This window comes from Manacus candei, unplaced genomic scaffold (assembly GCF_025592945.1).
Source record: "Manacus candei isolate 608988 ecotype Guabito, Panama unplaced genomic scaffold, ASM2559294v1 h1tg000079l, whole genome shotgun sequence".
Lineage (NCBI taxonomy): Eukaryota > Metazoa > Chordata > Aves > Passeriformes > Pipridae > Manacus > Manacus candei.
Window position 1 is genome coordinate 497,104 of NW_026138127.1, and position 25,750 is coordinate 522,853.

Here is a 25,750-nt window from a genome sequence, read left to right on the forward strand (position 1 = left end):
CCTCAGTTACTCTTTAACCTTCTGTTTCAAAAATTAAGTTGGGAGAATGCCCACAGATGTTTTGGTTTTTTTTTCCTGTGGTAAGATTCTAATTATCTTTGTTTTCTTTTCCTCTCTGTACCTCATCCACATTCTTAATACTCAGTCTTTGCCATGCAGCCTTGGAAAGGCATGTGCATTGAACACCCACTCTGCAGGAGGTTACTGCTCTTCTCAGACCTGTTGTTGGGTGAATTATATGAATTACAGAGGCAGTGTACACTTGAATGTCAGCACTCCTGCAGCTGAAACATCTTCACTTCTGCAGTTCCTGCAGCTCTCAATGTGCTCTTCCTTATTCCTCCGTCCATCCTTGCCTGCATCGTGCTGTTGTGTTTATGATAGCCAACATGAATCATTGACCAAAAAAATAAAAAGTGTATTAAAGCAGCCCTTGGAAGACCACTTTTATGAAGATAATTAGATTTTTTTCTTATAAATGTCACCATGGCTACTTTTGGCTGGATATAAAAACAACTGTTGGTAACAAGTTTATGTTAACAGTGGAGGAGGGTGAAAAACCAGAGCAGGGAACACATCACTGCAGTACAAGTTTTATTATAAAACATAGAAGATGTTTGCATATGCACATGGCATATTTATCACACTCCTTGATATCCTTCTCCTACATTTCACTGAGACTTGGGCTAGATGGATATGTGCCAGGGGAAAGTTTTGTGTTCATAGAATTCTAACATTCATTTTAATTGACCAAAATGTTTGTCACAAATGAGTGTTTTAAGTCACTCAAAGAATCACCGGCAAAGATATCGGCAAAATCAGGTTTAATATAAAAGTGAAAGCGTGACAAAATTTGTTTGCAAAGTTCACTCTACTGCTTACTAGATAATTAAAGCACACAGAGAAAAACTGGACCAAAATCTAAAATCAATCAATCTAAGATCAACCAGAAATTATCTACGTGGAAGCTGGGGTTGGGAAAAAGGTTAAGTATGGGAAAGGGTAAGGATCAAAAGGAATAAGGGAGACCCTCCCATTGAGTTACAGAGTTCAGAATGGACTCCCCTGCCAAACTTAGCCCCGGATTTGACCAAGGGTTTAGGTCTAAAGGTTTTAACAGTACTTAAACTTAACAGCAATGAATCTATGGCCTAATTTAAACAATTTAACTGAAGATTCTATAGAATTTACTAAAAGCACAACAGTAACTAACTTATAGGCCTGACTTACTAATCTAACATACGGAAGAATCTGAGAGCAGCATTCCCAGCACATTTGCTGTAGCACATTCTCACCTGCACGCAGACATGAAGTCTGTACAGGTATGTACAGGTGAACGAACAGGTTTATTTCTGCCAAAAATCCCCCTCGAGCTCAGCGAAGGACTCATATTGGTGCCTTTGGATCTTCTCCAGGACTGAGCCTTGAGGAGTTGGGGATCAGCCCAGGCTCCAGCCTTGGTCTTCCCAGTGCAGCAAATTGGAGCATTCCTGGCCCCGAGGGGTCCTGTTCTGAGGGGCATGCTGACCTGGGCACAGCCCAGAGCTCCAGGAGAGCTCCCAGAGTCTCACTTAGGACACTGTTAGTGGAGTTGCAAGAGAGTGGGTTTTAGAGTAACTTTCCACCCTTGACTGCAATTCCGGTTGGTGACTTTCTTTGAAAGTTCAGTAAGAAAATTGCTGCTCCATTTGGGTCAGGCAAGAAAAATAAATTTCCAAGGCAGTTCATTAAAAAACAGCAGCTCATTAGCCAGCACCCTTCCTGGGGGCAGGCGATGTCTCTGATGAGGTTAAGAGCAGCTCAGCCCAGGTGCTGTACATCAGGGCCAAGGCCTAACAAGCACTTCTGAGATCACAGCGTGGCTGAGGTGGGTGGGGGTGTGTGCACTGATTCTTGATAAACTGTGCCCAAACACGGACAGGCAAGCCAGTGAAATAGTGAAATAAAAGAGCATGCTTAGTTTCGCCGGCTCAGCAACTTGCTAGGAGCCCAGGGCTGGACTGCAGAGCTGGAGCCCAGGATCCTTGTTTTGGGAGCTGAAGCCCCAGGCTGTGCACACCTGAGAGCCTGGACTGCCTCTGCTTGGCACTGCCAGGGTGTCTAAGTGCTACCGACCACAGCAGGGGATGTTTCCTGTGCCTTTGGGGATCCTGGGAATCAACTCCTAGCTGCTCCACTTTGTTTGTAGGAAAAAAAAATAAAAAAAGAACAAAAATAGTTTGATTTGATCTGAAAAAAACCCTCCTGGTTTTAGATTTTGCTTCCCAAGGGAAAAGGTAAACACTTTGTCCTGTCTGTTTGGCATTGACCAGCCTAAGCCTACAACAGCAAGAACTCATTCAAATGAAGGAGGAGCCATGATTGTTTATATGTGTAATTACTTACCTATTAATGCATTGGTGTGTAAATTGTTGAACATAGTATAATGTAATATAAGTCATTCTAATAATTCAATTGCTTTATTATGTATTGGTGCATAGAATTCTTTCCAAAACTGGAAATAAATAGAAAAATATAAAAGCATCGTTAATTTTGTTTAGTTGTGGTGACTGAAAAAAACCCAACTAAACCCTGAAATTATTATTATCTACTCATTTGGTACCTTAAATACATTCTAAACCATTATGTACAGAGGTAGATGCTTTTGCTCCAACTGTTTGCAGAGAGAAATGCAGTAATGCTGTAAACAAGAGCGTTCTTAAAAATACTTCTATTAAATGTAACAGGCACAGCTGCTTGCTTGTTAAAAATCTTGAAGGGGATTAGGGTAGAGATGGAGAACCACTAATGGAGAGGTCTAAGAGAGAAGAGCTATCTCTTGTTTCAAAAATAATAAGCAAAACCAAACAGAAGGAATTAGGGCTCTATGAAGTGTCTCACAAAACCCTATGCGTGCAGTGTAAAATGTAGAAAAGTACTTTATTGTTTTGTTTACTTGAGTAATTTCGAGGCATGGCAGGTACTGTACTTTGCTAACAGAGTCTGTGGGGTCAATCACACCAGGTGAGACTACCGAGACAGTTTTCTGTCTGGAAAAATATGCTCTCTGAAGTGTTTGGTGGTTTATTGCTGATTGCTTTGATTAAAAAAATGGAGTCTGTGTGCGAATTGCACTTGTGATACTTGCTGGAATGACTGGTGACAGAACAGGGGTTCTTCAAACAATTTTATAGAATAAACGTCTGGTTCTGTGGGCACAAGCATTGGCAACGCTGCAGAACACAAGTGCTTTGTTGATGCTGTGAATCAGAGGCTCATTGGATAACCCTCTTTTGCCAGTTCCTACAGTCTGTGAACATTCATTGAACTTATTCTTTCTCCTAAATATGTTCATAAAGTGTTGTTTAGATTACAGCAGAAAGTTGTCTGTACTCTTTGTGACTGTAGGAGTTTCTAAAGTAATATGAGTTACATACTAGAAAAAAGTATTGTAAATTATGCAGTAAAAATGGTGAAACTGCTGTGCAACAAAAGAAAAGGAATCTACATGATTCCATCAGAAAGATAATCATAATCTGATGAAAGACACTGAGTCAACACTCTGAAGAAATCAATTTTGACTGATTGAAATAGCAATATGCACAAAAGTACTCAGTGAGTAAAGAACTCCAGAAGAACAGATTGACTTTTTATATGATAAACGACTGAACACACATGAGAAAAAATTTATGTAAAATTAATTAGGAAAAAAAATTATTTCTAAACTTAGGTAACTAAATTGATGAGGTTTTCCAGCTAGGACTCCTGATGGGAACAGACCTAAATTTTAACCTTTCTGAGCAGAGCCTAACAAGAGGAGGTAGAGCGATTAAAAGTTCCTTCTTGTACTTGTGAAAATGAACCTTTCTTTCAAGATGATTTCACAAGAAATCATTTTCAGGAGCTTTTTTTTGACATGTTTGATGAGTTACTGATATAGCATTGAAAAGCCTAAAAGCTTCTAAAGTGCTCCTCAGTACAACTGAACAAGCTCCAGTGCAATTCAGTGGCCCAATCTATTGTTTGGGATCTCCAGCAAAGGGCTGGTAATCCATGAACTGGTACAGCTGTCCAAAACCAACGTAAGTGTGCCCAGCAGGGTTTTGTGTGGAAAACTGTGAGTCTGGAGGAAGGATGAACATTAAAATGCTCTGTGTTTTGTGCAACTGCCCATCTCAATTAAATCAATGACATAACTTATAGCCAGTGGTTTGTATATAATGGTTTGCTTATTGAAAAAGACTGCGTAGGAACCAGCACTGGTTCAAGGAAGGAAAAGACATTGATGTAGGGTTCCATGGGTAGTGGCCTACCATCCATTTCCTGCCCTCTCAAGTTCTGTATCTTTTTTGTTTTCACAGCAGCCATCACTTAACAAAATATTTGTTTTTATACCTAAAGCTTTCCTTAATTAGGCAAACATCTGGTCCCATTTCAAGAAAAACACTTCACCACCACTTCATTGGAAACAAGCACATACTTAAGAGACCTCTATTTGAAATATCTACTTTTCTTGATCAGCACAATTCTCTGAATTTCTGTAAATTTCCAATCCAATGTGACAGCTGAAGAGATGAGGGATAGAATGGAGAGGACCACAGTTTGAGGACTGAAGGTGATATGCAAAAGCTGTAGCCAAGACCATTAAATGATAAAGAGAGCAAGACAAGACTTACAAGAAAAGATAACCTACTTTAACCCACCCAATTTAATTGCAGATGAATAGGTAAGTTTTGCAATGCAGGCTCTTGTCCAAATCACTTGAAAAAAGTCCTGAAAATGTAACTAGAACAGTACTCTGCCTGAGAGCTTGTCTATTTTTTTTCCAACCATGTCAATTAATCTAACAAAAGCCTTCTTGTATGGATTTTGCTTTGATGTTATGTGAAAGGAGATAGAATGATCTGCAGAGAACAGAGGATAGAATAACCCAGGATCACCCCAGAGCCAGCAGGAAACATGTCCTCACAACTGAAGACACAGGACAGAGCAGGTTTACCCACACGCAGTCCTAGAAGGGCATGGTGTCCACAGAGGGAAGCAGGAGAGCACCAGCCTCAGGGCATTGGATGATCTGGAATGGGGGCTCTGGCTCTGGGATGTAGTGCAGGCACTTCAGGATAGCAATTCTAGCTGAAGATTTCTGTACGGCTGACAAAGGCAGTCACACAAACACCCAAATCCTGAAAGTCCTTCACTAACAAATTTCTTTTGTCACTGGGTCCTACTGGTGCTAAACCCCGCAGCGCTCTGAAAGTGTATCCTTTGTAATTATAGCTACAGGGCAAACTAACACCATAAGCCATGTAATCCTTCTAGGAAACATCAATTTCCTCTTCTCAGCTCTTTTCCTGTTTCCACTCTTCTGTTTCAGGACCTGCCTTTTCAGATTTTCTGGTCAGCCTACCATGACTTTGTTGGCCTCTTTCCTGTAGCCCACCGGGGCAAGCAGTGACAGCTAATCCACACCTGAATAAGGAGGGAACCATCACCTAATTCTGTACTTAACCAAGCCTTTTCACCTAATCTGTCACCTCATTTTCTGCCCTGATTAACACACAACCCACCCCTCACCTTCTCCCCTTTCCAAATCAGCTGCTGCCTCTCTATGCTCCTGTCTCCTTCTCTTAGCCTAACTTTTAAATTACTCAGGATTAGTTTGGGTTTAGGTTTAAGTCTTCAGGAAATTAGCCATAGTCTGATGAAGACAACATGACTGTCTGCTCCCCATTAAGATCTCATGTCAAGTGCTCTTGGTGCTCTCCTCAGATAACCTGAATACGATAATCATTGTAATTTTCCCCTTCCTGTTTTTCCCCTAGTCTTCTGCATAGATACTAACAGTATTCTGTTTGCTAAATTAGGAAACTTATTTTTCAGAGTGTACCTTTCTTTTCTACGGATTGCTGTCCATTGTAGAGATTTGTTGTTGGAATGTTCCCAGTTGTGACCTTGAATACACTGTGGCTGTAAAGCTACTGAAAACATCAGCTTTCTACTGCCAAATGGAAATCACTACCCACTGTCAGATAAGAGATAATGAGTAATAGACAAGCAATAAAAACATTTATGGTTTGTTTTTCACCTTTTATGAAGACCCTCTGGTTTTCCTATCTCGTTAAAACTAGTATTATTCTTGAAAATTAAAATTTTAATCTGTTTAGAACAGTTTGCTCCCGAGAAAGCATGAATGAAGGGGATTAAATTATACCTGTACTAGACTTTTCTTGGTGATTCGTAATTATACTGTCACTCATGATGCTATTCATTGCACTTAGCTGCATGGAACTGGGGAAAAACATGACATTTTCCCCTGTACTAGACATAATGAGAATCTATGGCTTTTCAAGGAATCATTCATCAATGAAGTACAGAGATAAACAAAACATGGTGAAGTTGTATTTGGAACCAAGGATATTTTTTTTGCCTCAAGCCATAGTATAAAATATTCATTTTTCTCTTGGGAAATATAAATGGGGAGGGAGCAGGTGCCAGGTAACCATCCTCAGGAAATAAATCCCTGACAGCAAACAGAATGTATGTGCTTCCTGAGCACACAGACTCACACCTTTCTGCCTCTGTCCATCTTGAAACATCAGCATCTCACCTTGTAGTGTCTGTCAGTGGGGTGAACACACTTATTTTGGACCAAACTTCACTGTAGTCAAATGCATTTTCCTACTTCTCAGCTGGGATCTGTGTATTGAAAAGCTGTGGTACAAAAAGTGCTGTCCAAATGTAGTGCTTCTACTAAAAACCAAACCAAACAGAAATGCATCTCTTTGGCAGAGAGACACACTGAAGTAGGAAACTCAAAAGCCTGCATTTCCACGAACCACAAATTAACTTAATTTGTTGTCGAATTTGACAAAGGAACATAGTTAAGTGTGGAGAGGACTAAGTCAGTTCACAAACAGTCGAGAGTAACCACTTATGTTCTCAGCAGGCTTGTTTTTGCATCCAGGTTAAGTTCTTTGCAATCAAAATCATTCTACAAAATGAACTGTATCTCCTGCAATGTGTGCTTAGGCAGAAATTTTCTAATGGATGTTGGTCTCTGCATCACAGCGTAATCCAACATTGTATGAAGTCTTTTCTTCCATTTCTAATAAATGTCAGTTTTCCTAAACACAATACTTTGCAAAGTGTTTATGCAGAGCTTTCAACACTGACCTATAACTGGTATGTTTTAAATGCTTTCAGGAAGTTATTCTCTTGCCAGGGTCACTGTGACTTATATTTAAAAAAACCCCCATGACATCTCCCTGGTAACAGTCTCTTTCCTCCCCTTCAACAATGTGCTGTCAATTTAAAACTCAGGAGACTTCTTCCTGCATTATGCAAGCATAAACTTGCTTTTATCGATCGATGTAATATCAGCACACATGGAACAAGAAGATCAATGATGGTAAGTACTCACAGTTTCAAAGGAAACAGAAAACTGAGACAACCCAGAACAGATGCTGCAAAAATTATCTTTTTTATCAGCTAAGTGTTATAAATTGCTGTGAAAAATTCAGGGGGTGCTCATAGCTGATATTCTAAAGGAACAGCAGCACAAATTATTACACTGGCTGTATTTAATGAAGATGAAACTGGACTAGACTATCTGCTTATAATCTGTATTTGTCAGATAGACTATTCAAAAGCACAGTGACAAATTAACTGCATCTTTACTGGTAACAATTGGCAGGGATGTAGGAACACAGACTGTTTAAGGAATCAATGTGTATGTGAGGTGGTAGCGGTCAGAGGCACAGCAACTTTTTATGAGAGGAGCAAAGCCTCCTCACAGGTGTGAAGTGAGCAACACGTTAAAACCTCTTTATCAGACTATACTGGGTTTGTGTGGCCAGGTTTTGGTCCCAGGGGGCTGCAGGGGTGGCTTCTGTGAGGAGCTGCTGGAAGCTTCCCCCATGTACAACGGGCTCCGAGGCAGCCCTGCGGCTGGTCAAGGCTGAGCCCATCAGCCATGGGGGTAGCACCTCTGGGGTAAGTTAAGAAGGTAGGGAAAAGCCTGCAGGGAACAACAGCAATCGCAAGAGGAGTGAGAATGTGAGAGAAGAGCAGCCCCGTAGAGCCCCAGGTCGGTGCAGCAGGAGGGACAGGAGGTGCTCCAGGAGTCAGAGCGGAAGTTACCCTGCAGCCTGTGGTGAGGCAGCTGTGCCCCTATAGCCCCTGGGGGCCCATGGGGGTGCTGTGACGCTCCTGCAGCCCTGAAGGACCCCACATCAGAGCAGGGGATTCCCGAAGGAAGTTCTGATCCTGTGGGAAGCCCTGCTGGAGCAGGCTCCCGGCAGGACCTGTGGTCCCATGGAGAGAGGAGCCCACACTGCAGCAGGTTTGGTGGCAGAACTGGGGACCCTGTGGGGACCCACACTGGAGCGGTAAGAAGGATCAGTGCATCCCTGAACAGCTGCCTGAGACTTCCAGGCTCCCTTTCTCTTGTTGGGCTTGGTTATCTTTCCCTCTACACCAACAAACTTCAAAGACTGCTATAAAGCTACACAACACCCCAGTCAAACTCGGGAGGATTGACTGGACATTTTGAACCACGAGCTACTCAAACCCTTGGTTTCAGTAGAAATGCTCTGACACAGTCTAATGCCTTTCATTAGGGAAGTGTCAGAGATACTGCCATGGACTGACAGATCAATGCAAGGTCTCATGCAACCTTTGTTATGGAATTGCTCAGACCTACCTCTTCATGCTGCAGACCACCCTTCTATTTCCAGTGCAGGGTGTACAGAGTGTGGGGTGTGTTTTTTGGAATCATTCACTACCAAGCTGTTGTACTATCTGGCACGATTTGCTCTTAAAAATTTAATGTATATGTACACTCAGTAAGACTTCAGGATCTAAAATGCCTCCCCTTACACAGAAGTACAGAATGCCTCATTTACTTTGCCACAACAGTTTTTTCGTATACTTCAAATTTGTACTGGATCCCATTCTCTTCCTGGATATCAGCAGGGACACCTGGGTACCTGGGGAGAGAGGAGAGGAAAAAGCACAAGCCAAAAAGTAGATAAAAATGTCATGATGATTCACCTGTAATTTATCCAATCAACTAGAAAAGCGAGTTGTTTGGAAAAGGAAATGAAAATACTGTGCTTAGAACAGGTATACTACATAAAAACTGTTTTTAAGAATCATATTAATACTATCTGCAATGTGTACACACATCTTTTATATCAAGAAAGCATACTCTGGTGCAAAACAGTCCCCCCATTTTTGGCTTAATCAAAAAATTCCCAACATTTTATTAAAGTCTCCAACAGGTTATTCAAAATGTCTGCCAAGGTACAGAACACTTTGGGGTTTTTTTTTGCTTTGCTTTTCCTCAGATGGTTTAGAAGAAATGTTAAGGACAAGGTTTCTTAAAAGTCTGCAACAGATTCTTAAAGCAGCTGACTGCTACAACACAAAGTGTTCCTCTATATACCAGATTTTCTAAACCAGTTTTTATTAACAGACACTTTCAAAAATCTTTTCATCTTCCTGTGAGAGAACAAGGATTTTGTATGAGTAATATGGACTCTGAGGGAGAAGTACACTTTAAATTTTATTTGCTAGGTGTGATGGTGTCAGGTTTCCACTTTAGTGAGGAGATTACCTCATACTTTATAAATTCATGTTGCAAGGCCAAACTTTGATTTCAGTTCACTGGCAAAACCAATGTACACCCGAGGAACAGCCACGAGGGAGAGAGGGAGCTTTGGGTCAGGCCTCAGGACACGGAAGTGAATGCAGAGCAGCTCAGAATATGTTGGAGTTGCAGGTGGTGACTCATCCTCCTCACCCATCACCTTGTTTGCCTCTCCTGCATCCCTCCTCCCTAGCTCCCTCAGTGCTGTGCTAATCCACTCCTGGGCCCTCTGAAGAGACCGTCACTCTCCACACTTCAGGTTTCTTCCACTGCTGGTCTGTAACCAGCTGGGAGCCAAAACTATAGAAGGAGGAGGAACAGGTCCTGTTGTTCCTGGCTCTTGAGGCAGGTGTCCAAATTTTTGCTGCCTCCTTACTGCCTATTGGATGTAGTCTTGCTGGAGAGGACATAAAAGCATGACTGGATATGACAACGATAATATAGAAGAAACCACAGTGAATGGCACAAACTCATGGTTTGATGCCTTTCCCTACTACGTTTGTTAGGAATAAGTAATTTTGTCAAGAGAAAAGGAATAATCTTAGAAATCTATAAAGCTCAACTCTCTCTACTGAAAACCATTTCATTTGTCTTTGGCAGTTTATCAAAGACTTTCAGAGGCCAAGTATTTTTTATTCACAACACACAGAGAGTTACAAAGCTTAGTAAATATTTGAGTAATTCTAAATACAGAAACAGCAAGAAAGGTACTTTTTTTTTGAAGCAAACTGACACATGCAATTCTTTATTGTAAAGATTATGGGAAGGCTGAAGAACACAGTGAGTTCCAAGAACCTCTGCAGAGCATGGTGCAACTCCAGCTTGTAAGCAAAGTATGATACTGGGGAAAAAAATCACCTCTAACTCAAACCAAAAATGGCCTTAATAGGACCCTTGCACATGCAAACTAGGTTAATCTGAAGACAAGCCTCGTAGGCAATTTGATACTTACTCTGTGAGAAGTCTGTAGTCTTTATAGTTAATTTCTGGAAAAAATGTGTCACTTTCAAATTCCTTCAAGATTCTTGTCACAAACAATCGATGATGAATTGGTTTCTCCATTGCTGCCTTTAAAAACAATAGAAACTCAGTCACTATTTTATGCACCACAGGATTTTAGCAAAGCAGGGAAAAAATTACACTCTAAATCTCCTCTTTTAGACTCTGCTCAAGAGCACTTTCTAAAGGGCTAATTTCACCTTGTGTCTGTTCCACCTGGTAAGTGGCAGTAATACCTACTCTGAATTTGGGTTATCTGATAGAAATTAAGAAAAAAAATTGAATAGCCCTGTGAGGAGAAAGGAACAGTGTGGCCTAGTTGCAACAAGCAATTTCTGAATCACACCTCTCTGAGAAACAGGAAGGTGGTGGGAGATGCCCTCACCTCAAGGTCGTTTGTTCTGATGTTTAATTAATATCAACACTAAGGATCTGCAGTGTATTTTTAGTCTGCACTAGTTTGCAATTCCAGAGATCAAACCTGCCTATCAACAGAACTTCAAAGTTCGATCTCTGGATTGTGGAAAAGTGATAAAATGCATTGAAAGTTTTTAACAACATTTCCAAGCTCCTTGGACGAAAAAGTTTAAAATGACACTTGTTAGGTGAGTTTGTCACTAAAAACTTCAGGAGTCAAAAGTTTGAGATATTTTGTCTTCAGATAAGGTTGGAAAGACACCTCTCCCCATACCTTGTGGCATTAAACTAACCTATTAAAAGCTACACTGGTGATGGTGGTTACAATATATTTTTTAAAAGCTTGCAGCCATTCCTCCCTTTCCCTTAAACTGGCAACGAGCAATGCTCTTTGTGGAAGGTGACTCACCATGCAGCAGGCTATTAGGTACTACTTCAGCAAGAACAGGAACCAAGCCATAGCAAATGGAATACAATAAAAGTAATTGTTGCCACTGCTGAGAGGTTAATTTCTAGAAAAGCTGCCTGATTACTAGACAACAGGTAAAAATGGAAGGGGTAACTCACAACACACCAGCATCCAACAGCACTGAACTGGTATTGGTCCAGCTTCTACATAAATACCAGTATTTTTATTTGTTTAAGTAAGTGTGGCAGGTAAGAAAAGAAACATACACCTGCAAAATGAGAGAAGAATAATAATCTGCTCCACAAATAAAAACATACTGTTTTTTGCAAAGGGAGATACTTCTATTCTGTAGTAGGAGAATAAATTGATGTCCTATCCAGCTCTGGGAAGTCAGCTTCAGCAAGAACTCTCTACCACCAGGACAGGCCAGGGAAGAGCACACTGATCATAGATGTTGCAAAGAGAACTGAATTTAGTCCAAAGGGACCAGATGGTGACCTCTGTTCCAGGTAAATGGTTTCATTAGATGAGTGAACCAACCAGCTGTGTAACCATCCGCTCATTAATAAAAGAAGTGCAAATGCTTCCTCAGTTACCAGACTAGCTCTGGAGTCTGTGTGGAGGTGGCCCACAAATAGTAAACAACAAACAGAGAAGAACTTGGGAAAAAGCAAGGGACTTGAGGTGGTTATAACCCATATGTTTCTCCTCAGCAAGTGGGAATGCCCAGTGTCATGGCAGAGACAGTGCAGTGGGCAAGGAGAAACACACTGTAAAGTGACTCCACTTTCCATTTCACAATTTTCCCTATATTGGGATTTAAATAAGCACTTGAATCACATATAGGCTGACATTCTGACCTGACCTTGGCCTGTGCCCATGGCCCTGTCTGGTCACTCCAGGGCTGTGCCTGACTCTGGTAACCTCCATGGGGCCTGATTCTGCCCCATGGACCTTTCTCACCACCTCCAGCCCTAGCTGATGTGTCCTCTGTCATCCCAGTTACTGCCCCTGGGTTTCAGCTCCTTTGGGAGCACCTGGTCCTCCATGTTCTTTCACAGTATCTTCAGATAAGTAAATTTTGGATCAAACAGGAAGCCTTATACGTGTGGAGCCTATACATGAGCCTGTTTGGCAACGACTGGACTCTGACACTACCTCTGCCAACTACTGCCATGGACCTGGCAGGATGGCAAAGGAGCTTTATCACAACTCTGTCATTTCCACGGGGATTAAAGTAGTTCCTCAGTGACATTCAATTCACTCTTGCCCTGTCCAGCCCACTCCATACATTCCTTTTCTCAGGACTGAAGAGAAGGCAGAGGATGAATAGTGCTGAGCTGATGGAATGTTGATGTACTCATTCTACAAACACCATATCATAAGACCATACCAACATAAGTAAATCAACACCTGTGTGTGTTGTTTATTCTTCCTTTTAAGACGACTGTATTTAATATGTGGCAATGTGCTGGACTCATAGATCCTATTCCTAGGAACAGCCTAGTAAAGCCTGAGTGTTGTTTCTAATCAGTCTAAACTACATAGTTTAAATCTAGTTAAAAGAAACTGATATAACTGAGCAGTCTCTGAGCAACCTGGTCTAATGGAAAGTGTCCCTGCCCACGGCAGAAGGTTTGGAATAAGACGGTGTTTAAAGTGCCTTCCAACCTAAACCACTCTGTGATTCTATGACTCCCTTAGGATGTCCCTTAGCACTGTTTTTCAGAGTCAAAGCCAAGACCTGAGCCTCTGTGGTGGGGGGAAACAGTTTTCCTCCTCAAGTTATAAAATGGTAAAACCCCAGGGGGTGGTGACCCTTGAGGTTTTGAGGTTTTACCCAATGAGTGTTTCTGCAAATAAATATATCACAAGCAGAACGGAAGAGAAGGTAGTTGTTGTTGGTTGCAGAAGTAGTTCATGTTGTGAAAGCCACGAGGAAGGGGCTCGGAGCCCCTTGGGGCCTCTGGGCCCCCCCCAGCCCCCGGCAGGGAGGCTGCAGGAACTTGGAACAGTGTTAAACTGGGCCAGGTTCTGTAGCTGAGAGCTGAAGGAGCTTCTCCACCGTGAGCAGCAGCAAGAGATACTGAAAGCAGCGGCAGACCAGCACTGACCAGAGAAACCGTGGCAGAGAGCCAGCAGAAGATAAGAAGCAGCAAACAGCATGTAGACAAGGAAGACACAGAGCTGTCTGAAGAGAGCCGAGAGAGAGAGCCAGCAGCAGCAGAGAGAGAGCAGAACTAGCTCTACAGACAGAGTTTTTGGGGTAAGAACTAAACCAAAAAACCCCCAAACTCCTTTTGTGACCTTTCCTAAGTGGAAAGGATGGACTCCTACTGAACGGAAGTCCTAAAACTGCAGCAGCACTGCAGAAAAGAGCTGTAAAGCTCAGAAGGAATGCAGAGAGGGTGACCTTGCCCCCCCCCCCTTCCTTGAGACAGAGCACAGAGCTCTGCGAAGGGGAATTTGAAAAGGACCATCATGAAGACCCCTGCGCTTCGTGATATGACGTGGTGATAGCACCCTTGTCCTGGGAAACACAGCCCATGGAAGAGAAGACCCTCGCTTGAAGACAAGTGGCCGAGGGGCTTGGATACCCCCTCGTGAGTACTGGCAGAGATCCAGTTACAGCTGCTGCATGAGAAGAAGAGTGAAACAGATAGACCTGCTGCCCTAGAGACATTGCTGCTCTGAAAGTGGAAAGGGATCTTTCTTTCTTCCCTCCTGGACTTTTATTTGGAGGGGAGAAGAGATTTGATCCATTGTAAATACTTATGTCATGGTAGAGATAATTAAAATTGTATATAATGTATTGTAGTATTTATTTTGTACAGTCATTGTAATGTATTCCCTTACCCCCATTCTGAGTCTCGTGTAGTGTCTGGAAACCATCTCACACTGGGTTGAGATGTGGGAGGGGGTTTGGACTAGGGAATTAGATTTTAGGGCTCTCAAACCATGACAACCGCTCAATCAGGAGACAGTACCTCCACACAGAGAGCATCAGTGTCTGAACTCAGAAGAAGATTTGAAATCACAAAACTGTAGAATCACAGAGGTTGGAAAAGACCTCCAAGACCACTGAGTCCAACTGTTACTGAATCTTCTGATTGCTCCCACTCATCAAGCCTGAGTTGTACTTGGGAACAGTTTTGACATTCATGAACTAAATTTCTTGGGGATGAAACCAAGCCAGGAAATGTGCTCCAGGGATATGTCTGACAAGCTCTAACAGCTACCAGGGACTCCAGAGCCAGGACCTATGAGTGAGCCACTTCCAGCACACAAGAAGCACTCACAGGTCAGCAGACAGCCCTCAAACATGAAGTGCTTGCACAAAATCATGAAGTGCCTGTCATTACACAGAACAGCTTCGTAATTGCTGTAACCTACTGACCACTGCTGGGCTGTTCCGCTCCTCCTTCCACACCCACACAACCAACAGCAACCTCAACTCCTGGAACTCAGGAGATCCCAAGCAGTGCAGAGGATCCACAGAGTGTGTCACCATGCTAAGATCCAAAGAAATTAAGCTTGTAAACCTGTGCTGTGAGTAGTCCAAAGGCTTCCCTGGAGGCATCAGTACTGCCCTCACCCTGCAGTTGGGTGGGTGCTGACCTGGCACAACTCCCTGGGTGAGGTCAGGTCAGGCTGGTGTTTCAGTGTGAAGGTGTTTGGGCTGAGCACGAGGCACAGAGGGGATGCCCTGTTTCAGGTGAGGCAGGTGCTCAGATATCCTGAATGACCCACACTAAGGGTGTGGGAAAACAAAGGCAGCAGAGGCCTGGAAGATCATGTTCACGTTCCCTGCTCACACCATCTACAGAAACGAGGCTGGCAGGATTGCTCCTGGGAGCTGGGGGACAACAGCCCTGGCCACAGGGGACCTCCCCAAGCCAAACTGATCAGAAGGCGCTAAGGTTGGGAGCTGTGTTAAAAGGCTCCACAGGGCAATAAGCCACCCTCTTGTCTGGCAATGGCGGCTGCTGCTGCTGTAGCTCTTGACAGATGTCCTCAGTTGTGCACCCTCATATTCAAGTATGTTTCGCATCTACTCCTCATTCCCCAGAATCCCACACCAGTGGGATGTCACCATCAGACCCAGTGGGATGTCTCCAGACTCAATGGGATGTCACCAGCCTAAGCTCACTGTGCCAAGGATCACAGACCAACCAGGGCAGAGCATCCCCAGTGAGGACTCCAAGAATCCCCCCATGTTCCTACTCATCCTTCAACATCCATATCAGCCCCTGACAGGCTGCCAAAGCAGCCCACCCCAAAGTTAAGTGCCAGGGGTGTGCTCCCTTCCGTAGCGAACTCATAGATGTCTGTGCACTAAGGAGTTAGCAATCCACAGAACAACTATCCTGAACACACTAGGCCGGTGCTGTGCATATTCCTTGCCCACAGGATCAGACAGAGAGCTGCAACAGAGGAGCCTGGAGGCACCTTCCCCTTGGAACTAGTGATTGTACCAACTGCATGTCCTTGCCTTGATCTAAAAGGACAGCAAGAAGATCTCATGTGAACATCCTTCTGTTTGACAGCAGAAATGATGAATAGACCCGTTTTCCTGTAAGAAAATCCTATAACAGCTTGAATAACCAAAATGGGGTAGCCCTTTATATGGACAAGGCTCATACTAATAAACACAATCAGTTCTAAACCTTTGAGCCGCACAAAGCAGTAAGATAAAAATAATGCTTTAAACCCAAATACCTGTAACTACCAAATAAAATTATTCACTTCAATTACCAATTGTTATTTTACTTCCCACACATTTGTACATAGTATAATGGAAATACTCTTGTGAAACCCTTTATGCATCTTTAATACAGGCACTACAAAAATGACCTGCAGTTTTGGTAGAGGTGTGTGTTTTCCATCAAACTCTTCTAGTTAAGATCACAAGCCTAGTTTGAATGCAGGAATCTGTATAAAACGGTTAAGATTTCTCTCTAATGAATTAATATTTCCTTTGAAATATCCTGAGCAGATGTTTGCAAGGGGGAAAACAGCTGAAATTTCAGAATTCAAGACCAGTTTGGGTTGGAAGGGACCTTAAAGCCCATCCAGTTCCACCCCCTGCCACGGGCAGGGACACCTTCCACTATCTCAGGTTGCTCCAAGCCCTATCCAATCTGGCCTTGAACACTTCCAGGGATAGGGCAGCCACAGCTTCTCTGGACAACCTGTGCCAGGGCCTCACCACCTTCACAGGGAACAACTCCTTCCAAATATCCCATCTAACCCTGCCCTCTGGCAGTGGGAAGCCGTTCTCCCTTGTCCCGTCCCTCCATCCCTTGTCCAAAGCCCCTCTCCAGCTCTCCTGGAGCCCCTTTAGGCACTCGAATGGGCTCTGAGGTCTCCCCAGAGCTTCTCTTCTCCAGGCTGAACATCCTCAGTTCTCTCAATGCTTCTCCATGTCCAGGGTAACCAGGTGTCCTATTACCCTAAGACATATTTCCTTACACTAATCAGCACAAATAGAAGCTCTTGGTCAAAGCTTCCAATTTATAATCTAAGTATTGTTGATTAAGAGTTTAAAAAATTACATTATTCTCTACCAAATATCAGCCAGACACTTGAAAAATAGTTAAAATATAAGTCTACAAGACAGGTGCTCCCGGAAGGAGAAGCAAAAACAATCACTCTCTACAGCACTAGATGAGCCTGTGGTTGTTGCAGGAAAGGGGTAAATGGTTCTGCTCACACCTGCATCCTGCAGAACTACTGCCAGAGGCTCTTGCTGGGCAGCTGTGCCCACTGTAAAGAGAAGCTGTCTCCACAAATTCCCTGCTTGGAAGCAGACTGAGAGTGAAGGACAGATTACTTCTATAGAATAATACCTGATTATAGACTGAACGCATTTGCAATATCAAATACATGATGTGTACTTCACCACACTCAGAAGTGATTATAAAACAGAAACTAAAAAAAAGGAGTAAAGAAACAACGGTGTTTTACAGGCTATTTATACATGCACTTCATTTTTCTCACAGCTTTAGCAATACCTAAATACTTCACTTTTTTTACTGTAAAAGATGCATTCCAAAGACACAGAGAAGAGGTTTGTGAAAGGCACAAACTGCAAAGGCAAGAAATACCAGAAAATGTATTTTCCTGCCCCATACAAGGCATAGTATCAGCCCCCATTTGCTACTAGGAGCTTGACAGCACTGTCATCATACATCTGAAGTCCTAGTGCCTAACAACAAGTGGACAGTAAAGGACAGTAGAACTGTTTCCTTCACTATTAAAAAAATAATTGCTTTACAGTTCTTAACAATTCTATTACTAATCCAGAGACTGGGAGCAGTAGGGACATCTGGCTGTTGGATGGGAAAGCAGAGTGAGTGCAATCTCTCGTCATATGATTATCTCCTCCTATTGCTGACACCATCACCAGGCAGCTCTCTCTAAACCCTATTTTCTCACCTGTATACATGTAAAAAGGGTCATACTCTGGCTAAAAATGCTGGACCATTTTTCTTTTTTTTTCATATCCTTTGCAGAGTCAGTCAGCACCCTCGGTAAAATAAATATAGCAATCGTGGTTTTGGTTGAAAAAACGAGCAATTTAGATACTTAAAATAAAGCTCTCAAAAGCACAACAACTGTATGGCAGTGGCCCACTGGCAAGACCAACATTTGGTTACTTGGACAGGCATTTTAAACTCGAGAGCTGAAATTCCACTTTCCAAGACTTGCTTTGTTAGAATTACTGCAGTTTGCACTTCCTAATGCAGAATTAATAGGGACTTTGAGCCATTCTCATCCCACCAGAGAGAACAAGTAACTCAGGAGTAGGCTGAATGTACCTTGTAAACTGAAGTGCCCCCGACAATCCAAACCATGTCTACTTTACTTTTTAGCTCTGGTGAATCCAAAAGAGCTAAAGCATCATCCAGACTTTTGGAAAGATAATGTGCTCCTTTCGGGGCTTCCCTAGAAAAAAGCAAAGTTTTATCACTAAATAATTAGAAGGCAATTCATCGTGATCATCAATACAATCTAGAGACACAATGTGTTTGGCTGAATTCACAAACAACTAAATGTAATTGTTTTGAAATGCCTGTTATTGCCAATCTATGTTAGAATTCTCATCTGACTGCACGTTTATCAGATTTCAGCTTTACTGTAACTTAAGGGGCATTATAAATTATAGATCTGAAATTTTATAACACATTTTAGAAAAAGCATAACAGAGGAATTTTATATATATAAATAAAATAAATTACAGATAATATAGACATTTTTACCTGAATTCCAAAACATTAATATTTCATTCAATAAAAATAGTTGAAAAGCCCCTATTCACTGCCCACCCACATGATCAGCTGCAAACCCACCAACACCCTCCAAAACAATAAACCACTCTAAGTGGACACTTTTGTTTAATAATATTTGCGTAACTGTGGGTGATGCATTCAAGATGAGAGCTCTGAAAAAGGGCAGTTCATCCACAAATCCTGATAAAAATAAGCTTCAAAAAAAGGATTAAGAGCCACCAATCTAAGCAGGAACTAGAGAAATGCAGTTGAACGTGAGTCAGAAAAACTATGGACAATTGTCAAATGGTTTGTGAGTAGAGCTAGAAGTTGTACTTACAATGCAAAGTAATGACGATTACTTGTAAATTAATTAAAAAAAATTAAAGGTAAAGTAGTTATAACACTCAGGACAAAGAGCAGAAATTCTTTCTAACCAAATACCAGAAATGATACATTTGGAATTACTGTATGTTGATTTGCTACAGGTATTTTTAGGTACAGAATTTTTATTTGTTTTATAGGCCTATTATTCATCATACTTACTTGAGCTCCCTGCTGAGCACAATATTAATTCTGTCTTTTAGAGGACGGTTCTTCTCAGGAATGGAGAACCAGGTTTTTTTACCCATTATCAGTGCATTCTGTTTACCTGAGTATGAGAGGAAACATTTACTTAAGTTTACTGTTTAGTGACAATGCTGGACTTCCCCTTCTAAACTCCACGTCAGCAGTTAACAAAAGCACAAGCTTAGGCCCCAGTTCACTAATCAGTCACATGTTTGTGGCCTCAAAGCATTGCCAGTCAGCTGACACCAATGCAGTCTCATATAAACTCATAATATTTTCTAGAAGAACCAGAAAAATTAAATCTAAAGCTGAAGGGCATCAGGTGTTCAATCACATTCTAAAAATTCACCTATAATTTCTGACCAAACCCAAGCATTCATAACCTCATATACACACCTTTTTTTATAAGATTACCTCTTATATACACAGTCCTAAGAAGAGAAAGGTTTCTCTTTATGAGAAAATGGAGTTGTCAGAAAAATAAACACAGAGGTTGAGAGTCAAGAGTCAGTGGTGACATCCCTGCTGTGAAGATTTATGGCAGCATAATCTATTAAGAACCCTGGTCATGAAGCAACTTACCTACCTAACATCTAAGGTCACAACTTATCAAAAGATCTGCAGGCAGGATGGAGCAAAATTTATCTTTTTAATTGTATTTTAAACATTTTTTTTGATCACAGGTTATTTGTGCCAGATAAGATTCAACTTGCAGACATCTAAAAAGACTTAAAATTGTGTTCTTCTTTTTTTCAAAAGTTGCAATGGGATGAATGAGGTCTCCAAAACACAAATAAAATCCTTCCTTAAGACTGTTGAAAAATTCCTTGTGGATTATGGAACAGACCTTTAAGTCAGAAAATGGAATAGGTCACCTAATCAGAACAAGGGAACATATTAGGCTGACCAGGAGTTTTAACAGGAGCATGAAAAAAAAAAAACATAGGAAGAAGTGACCACGTTGGGAAATGTTTGCAGTATAGCTGCTGTGTATTATCAGCAGGGTTACGGTATTCTGGCATATGGGGATGGCTCAGCACTCAGAAAACCAAGCAAAATTACATCAGAAGGGTCAGAGGTTTGGAATAAATGACCAAGGCTGAGCTACAGCAAACAAGTTAGATAAGCTAAAACAGCCTGAAAAAACCAAACCATCTCTGCTAGTTAATCAGCATGTGAAAACCTTTCAATTTTTAACATGGAGTTTCAGGGAAAGATGTTTTAGGTAAACTTCAGGTGAAGTTTTCTACTCTTTTGGGGAAACAGGACTTGGGAATCCTTTTCATTAACAGATCACCTGCATCCCCAAAACATCTGAATCATCTCATATCTTCATCTGACCCCAACGATTTCAAAAGGGATGAAGTACAGAGGAGGCTTGGGAGGGCAGGCTGTGTGCAGAAATAAGGCTAGTAATCCAGGGAAATGTAAAATCCCCAGTTTTCCGTGCCTGACACTACACACAGTTCCACGTTACCTTCCACATGACACGTGGTAGTCATTCTCTGGAAGTACTTGTACTCATTCCTGGCAAGAAAACACGAAGAGCGTTACAATGTGGTTTAAGAATGAGGTCTCTAATTTCTAATATTTTTTGGCAATTTCTCTAACTAAAAAAAAGAAAAAAAAAAAAGAAAGAAAAACCCCCAAACATAAAGCGGGTGCTGACGGTGCCCGGGGAGGAGCGGCTAGACAGAGCCTGGTCCGATGCCATGGCCGAGGCGGGACCTTTGTCCTCGGTTGCAGGAGGGACAACCCACGCCATGGCGTGAAGGCGAACCCACCCGAAACCCCAACCTCGCCATCCCGCCATCGCCGCGCTTTCCCGCCTCGCCGAGCATCGCCCTCAAGGACTACAACTCCCGGCGCACCCCGCGCGGCTCCGCAGCGCCCGGCGGCAATGGTGCGGCGCAGAGCACGCCGGAAGCTGTAGTCCGTCCGCCCTCACTTTCGCCCGGCGGCGGCGCGGCCGTACCTGAGGGGCGGCCAGGGCAGCCGCCCGTCCTTTCCGATGCCCATGTTCTGGCTCACGGCCACGATGGAGTTGAGCGAGCGCGCCATGGCGGCGCCGTGAGGACCGAGCTGGGCAGCGCCGGGGCGGGCAGGCTGGACGGGGGCGGGCGGAGCGGCCCCATCCGGCGGGAGGCGGTGCCGGGCCCAGCCGGGCCATGGTGCCGAGGGGGCGGCGGGAGCGCGGCGGGGTCGGGCGGCAGCTCGTGCTCAGCAGGTTTTTCGGCGCGGCGGGGACCGGCGGCGAGCGCGGCTCCGCCCGGAGCACGGTGACCGGCCAGGGCAGGGAGGGACGGGCGGGCGGGCGGGCAGGCAGGACAGGGGTTCCCGCAGGCGAGGGACCGACTGCAGCACCTGTGTGACACGGGGCAGTGGTACCGAGCACTCTGAGGGCATCCTCAGACAAGGGAAAGACAAGGAGCTGCTGGAGAGGGTCCATCAGAGGCCACAGAGGTTATGGGGGGTCTGGAACATCTCCCTGATGAGCAGAGACTGCAGGAGCTGGGCCTGGTTAGTCTGGAGAGGAGAAGACTGAGAAGGGATCCCATCAATCCACACCAATATCCCCAAGGGGTGTCAGAAGATGTCCCAGACTCTGTTTAGTGGTGCCCCAGCGACAAGACAAGGAGCAATGGCCATAAAATAAAACACAACAAGTTCCCCCTCAACATGAGGCAGAACTTCTCTCCATGGAGGTGGCAGAGCCCGGAACAGCTGCCCAGGGAGGGTGTGGAGTCTCCCTGTCTGGAGACATCCCAAACCCACTTGGACATGTCCCTGTGTCACCTGCTCCAGGAGACCCTGCCAGAGCAGGGGGTTAGGCTGGGTGATCTCCAGAGGACCCTTCCAACCCCAACCATTCTGTGATCCAGGATGTCCCATTTTGCAGGAGCTGGAGCTCAGCACAGGTTTGATGAGCTGGGCAAGGCCAGGGTGCTGGTCCATGTCACTGGGGTTTTGCTCCCATATTGGATCCCTGGCACAGGTAGTGCCTCCTGGTGTTGCAAAATGTGGAATATGTAGAGATTATCTTAAGTTAGGATGTTCTTTGATGTTTGATCTTTGTGTTGTTTCCTGATCAATAAGGAAAGAGACCTGGTTAGTGGGACAGGCAGCAGCTGCATCCCTTAGGGAAGGACATCCTGGAACCAACAAGCATTCAGGGTGAAATAAAGATGTTGATGTGTGCCTATGTACACCTTGCTAATTGGCAAAATGCTCAGGGTCTGTGTATCCTGTGGCTGAACTGTGTTCATTATAATACTAAAACCCACACTTACAGGCCAAAAAAGACCCAGCCCAAGTGCAGACTCTTCCCCTGAGCACATGTAGAAGTTGGCTGGCGTTATGTAACTTATATGGAAATGACTAATCAATCCTGATAGAGGGGCTGTGCTTGGGAAGTTACTAATTCTGGATTTCTGTGTATAAATGATGGCACAGAAAGTCCAGTTGTTGTGCTGGATTTGTGGAACACACTGCAAACCCGTGGCCTGTGAAGTTCTGAAATAAATATTCAGTGTCTCTCAGGTGTGTAATTATTGGCTTGTTGCACACCGGATGACAAATCAGATTTTGTGGATAACTCTGGCATGTAGCAGGCTGAGCTCACGGCCCAGGTGATGGAGCTCAGGCAACTCCAGGTGGGTCTGCTGTTGGGTGCAAGGCCAAAAGAGCTTGCAATGATCCAGCAGCCTCTTTGTATCACCACTGGTTAAAAACTGCTATCTCTTAGGAACTGGTTTTCATGCTGAGTTTATGTTTTCCAGTCTTCCTGTAGTTAAAATTTCCAGCCCCTTCTAGCCCAGAATGGTCGTTTGCTTTTTCCACCTGTGTGTCAAGGCAACTTTTTTGGTTACCTTTGGTCCAAATGCATTTTTAAAGGTGTGATTGCAGCTTTCTGCCCATGCAGAGAAAGCTTCCTAATTAGTGTTAATTTGGTTGTATTTAATAGTGGATTCAGAAGCTTTGCTCCTTATATGGGCTGTACATATGGATAGGTTATATAGAGGTTATGAACTTAGTTGGTGGGGGTGGAGCTCCTGCTTAGTTGTAAGGAAATTGAAATTCCTCAATTAAACGCTCTGAGATTACCATATGAAATGTGGCTGCAGGCAGCTGAAAGCATCTGCTGTGTGCTTATTTGTTAAGTGTTTATATGTTGTTGGAACTCTAAGTTACTTCTTTATATTTAGTCAAACTTCTTGCATGCTGTTAAGCAATAGATCACTGATGAAACAGCATAAATTGACGAATTTTTGGTTTACATAGTGTTCAAGTGCACTTGTCAAAAGACATCTAAGGAGCTGTGGTTGACAGTGCTGTATTTTGTACAAACCCAGGTGCTTACAAGTAGTTTAGGGAAACCTTTTTAAGCCTGGACTGATACTTGCAGGATGGTGTGGAGCAGATGGAGGTGATCCCATCATCACTAGGATTCAGTCTATGGGGAATGGTGCCTCTTGGGGGTGAACAGCCAGTGTCTGGCAAGGAGAGAGCTCTGGACTGTGGGAGTGAGGATTTGCAGAAGAGCTCTGGTTCAGGCACAGGTGGTGGCTGTGGTGTTGTGGGAAAGTCTCTTAAATACTGGTTCAGTTCTCTGCCACAGAAGTAGCTCTAAGCTGCCTTTTGAAGCCACAATAGCTGCAGGTGTTTCTTTTATAGCATAACAGCCAACTGATCACAAGATGTACTGTTCCTCTTCCTCTTGTAGCCTCGAGTGCTAGAACTGTTTTATAAACAAAACATGTAGATAGGTAAAATAGTTAGGAATTTTGTATATGGTAAATTATTTTCATAGAATCACGGAAGGGTTTGGTTGGAAACGACCTTAAAGCTCATCTCCTTCCATACATCGTCATGGGCAGGGACACCTCCAAATGGACCAGGTTGCTCCAAGCCCTGTCCAACCTGGCCTTGGACACTTCAGGGATGGGTTATTCAATAATTTTGTATTATCTCTTCGTGAAATGCTTGGTTGCATTACTGTCTTTCATAGAGGATGGCAAAGAGAAAAAGGAACTGAACTTCTTTGTGTAATTTATGTTTCAGGCTTCTGAATGTGGCACAAAAAGGAGCACATCAACTGAAGGCAATGAACCCTGTGAAAAGAAGCCCAGGGCACAACAAATCACTCTAGAAGATATCTGTAACCCATTGAAGACTCAGGAAAAAAGTGAGTTGACTGTAAACGAACCTCCAAGCATTGAGAGCCAGTAAATAGTTTGTCATTGTCAAAAGTGAAAAAAGTGTCTCGGTACTTCGGGAAGTGTCCCTTGAGTGTAAGATACAACTCTGAAGAGCCATAATGAGCATACTCCTGAACTGTTCAAGAACCTTTCTGTGGCACAGGAGCTAGGAATTTGAGCCTTGCTCCAGAATTACTTTGCAAATTCCCTTCAGCTCACTCAGCTTTAACAGGTTGTTCAGTCAGTGAAGTCCAGGTATCCAGGCAGAAATGGTGCAACTTTCCTTCCTATGTTGGTTTAACAGTCTTGTTCTGAAGCACAACTGACACTTGAGAGCTCTGTAGAGCCTGGTCTGTAACTGGTGTACCCAAAGGCTACCCCAAAGTAAATTCTCACCTGGGAAACAACAGCCACTCCATTGTCTTGAAAATGCCTGAGTTCCATCTGGCCTTGAACCAAGAGTTTAATAAAATAATGCTGGTACAAAAACAAATGAGTGTATATAAAGTTCATTGCACTTCATTTAAAAGAATTAGCCTCCTAAGTTTTTTAAAGTGGGAACTATATTCAGTTTTGTTGGTGCAATGGTTTGAAGTACCACTAAGACACCACCAAGTAGCAATACTGCCAAAACCTGGACTGACAGAAATTCTACTTGATTTCCAATATTCTTGACTAAATTAGTGGCTTTGTAGTTACCAGCCCAGAAAATGGTTGTGTGTCTTTTCCCATGTATGACCAAGCACACAGGTGAGGAATACTGGTTTTCCAGGGAGTTAATCAAACTGGTTTCATGCATGACTCTGTCAGTCTGGGAGAAATATTGCAATGGGAGAGGAGAAGGAATGTAGAGAAGAGAGAGATGGAGCAAAATGATTTTGTTTTGTGCTTACTGATGTTATTCTAATAGACATTCTGCTTTAGAAAATAAGTTGCTAATGTTTTTGTTGTGTATTTTTACTGAAGAAGAACCTCAGAAGCATGAAAAGCCCTGTATATGTTTGCAAACTCTAGACAGACTGAGAGAATTCTGCAGTGATTCAGACCAGCAGTGTACCAGAATCCAGGATGGTTTTCAGGAGAAAGAGTCCGAGAGTTTGAAAAAATGTCCCAGTATTACTGGGAGAAGTTCAGAATTGAAGATCCCTCTTCCATCTTGGGACACTGACCCAAAGGTTGCTCAGAAGGTATGCAGAGCTGTGGTCTGTGGTGTGTAGATTGCTTGTTGTGGTTTAAAAAAGCAAGTTTTGGCAGAAGC

General features: G+C 43.2%; 2 protein-coding genes across 7 annotated transcripts in view; one reads left to right on the plus strand and one right to left on the minus strand.

Annotated features, from left to right (window-relative positions):
- Positions 1 to 6,160: 6,160 nt before the first annotated feature.
- On the minus strand, positions 6,161 to 21,419 carry DHFR (dihydrofolate reductase). Of its 2 annotated transcripts, none has more exons than XM_051810867.1 (6): positions 21,079 to 21,168; positions 20,772 to 20,821; positions 19,271 to 19,376; positions 18,275 to 18,401; positions 10,581 to 10,696; positions 6,161 to 8,966 (listed from the first exon to the last, which is right to left on the minus strand). In XM_051810867.1, the coding sequence occupies exons 1-6, from the start codon at positions 21,105 to 21,107 to the stop codon at positions 8,879 to 8,881; spliced, it is 516 nt and encodes a 171-aa protein (XP_051666827.1). In that variant the 5' UTR covers positions 21,108 to 21,168; the 3' UTR covers positions 6,161 to 8,878. The 2 variants fall into 2 exon arrangements, with proteins under 2 accessions (XP_051666827.1, XP_051666826.1); XM_051810866.1 differs by lacking the exon at positions 21,079 to 21,168 and adding an exon at positions 21,270 to 21,419 and having other exon boundaries at positions 6,164 to 8,966.
- A 22-nt stretch (positions 21,420 to 21,441) lies between these two features.
- Positions 21,442 to 25,750, plus strand: part of MSH3 (mutS homolog 3) — a 94,196-nt gene continuing 89,887 nt past the window's right edge. Inside the window, exons 1-3 of one of the 5 annotated variants that reach the window (XM_051810839.1) lie at positions 21,442 to 21,573; positions 24,356 to 24,479; positions 25,459 to 25,679. In XM_051810839.1, coding sequence (XP_051666799.1) covers positions 21,463 to 21,573; positions 24,356 to 24,479; positions 25,459 to 25,679 — 456 coding nt within the window. In that variant the 5' untranslated portion in view covers positions 21,442 to 21,462. Of the gene's footprint in view, positions 21,574 to 21,621; positions 21,815 to 22,125; positions 22,948 to 22,969; positions 23,189 to 24,355; positions 24,480 to 25,458; positions 25,680 to 25,750 lie in introns of those variants that run through there. The other 4 variants (XM_051810841.1, XM_051810842.1, XM_051810843.1 and 1 more) reach the window with 4 other exon arrangements.

Excerpts from the sequence above, each read along its gene's own strand:
- DHFR (XM_051810866.1), bottom strand. The coding sequence starts at position 21,355 with ATGGCGCGCTCGCTCAACTCCATCGTGGCCGTGAGCCAGAACATGGGC. Across the intron at positions 18,402-19,270 it reads GTGCTCAGCAGGGAGCTCAA|GGAAGCCCCGAAAGGAGCAC; the intron begins GTAAGTATGATG and ends GCTTTTTTCTAG. Across the intron at positions 8,967-10,580 it reads GACTACAGACTTCTCACAGA|GTACCCAGGTGTCCCTGCTG; the intron begins GTAAGTATCAAA and ends CTCTCTCCCCAG.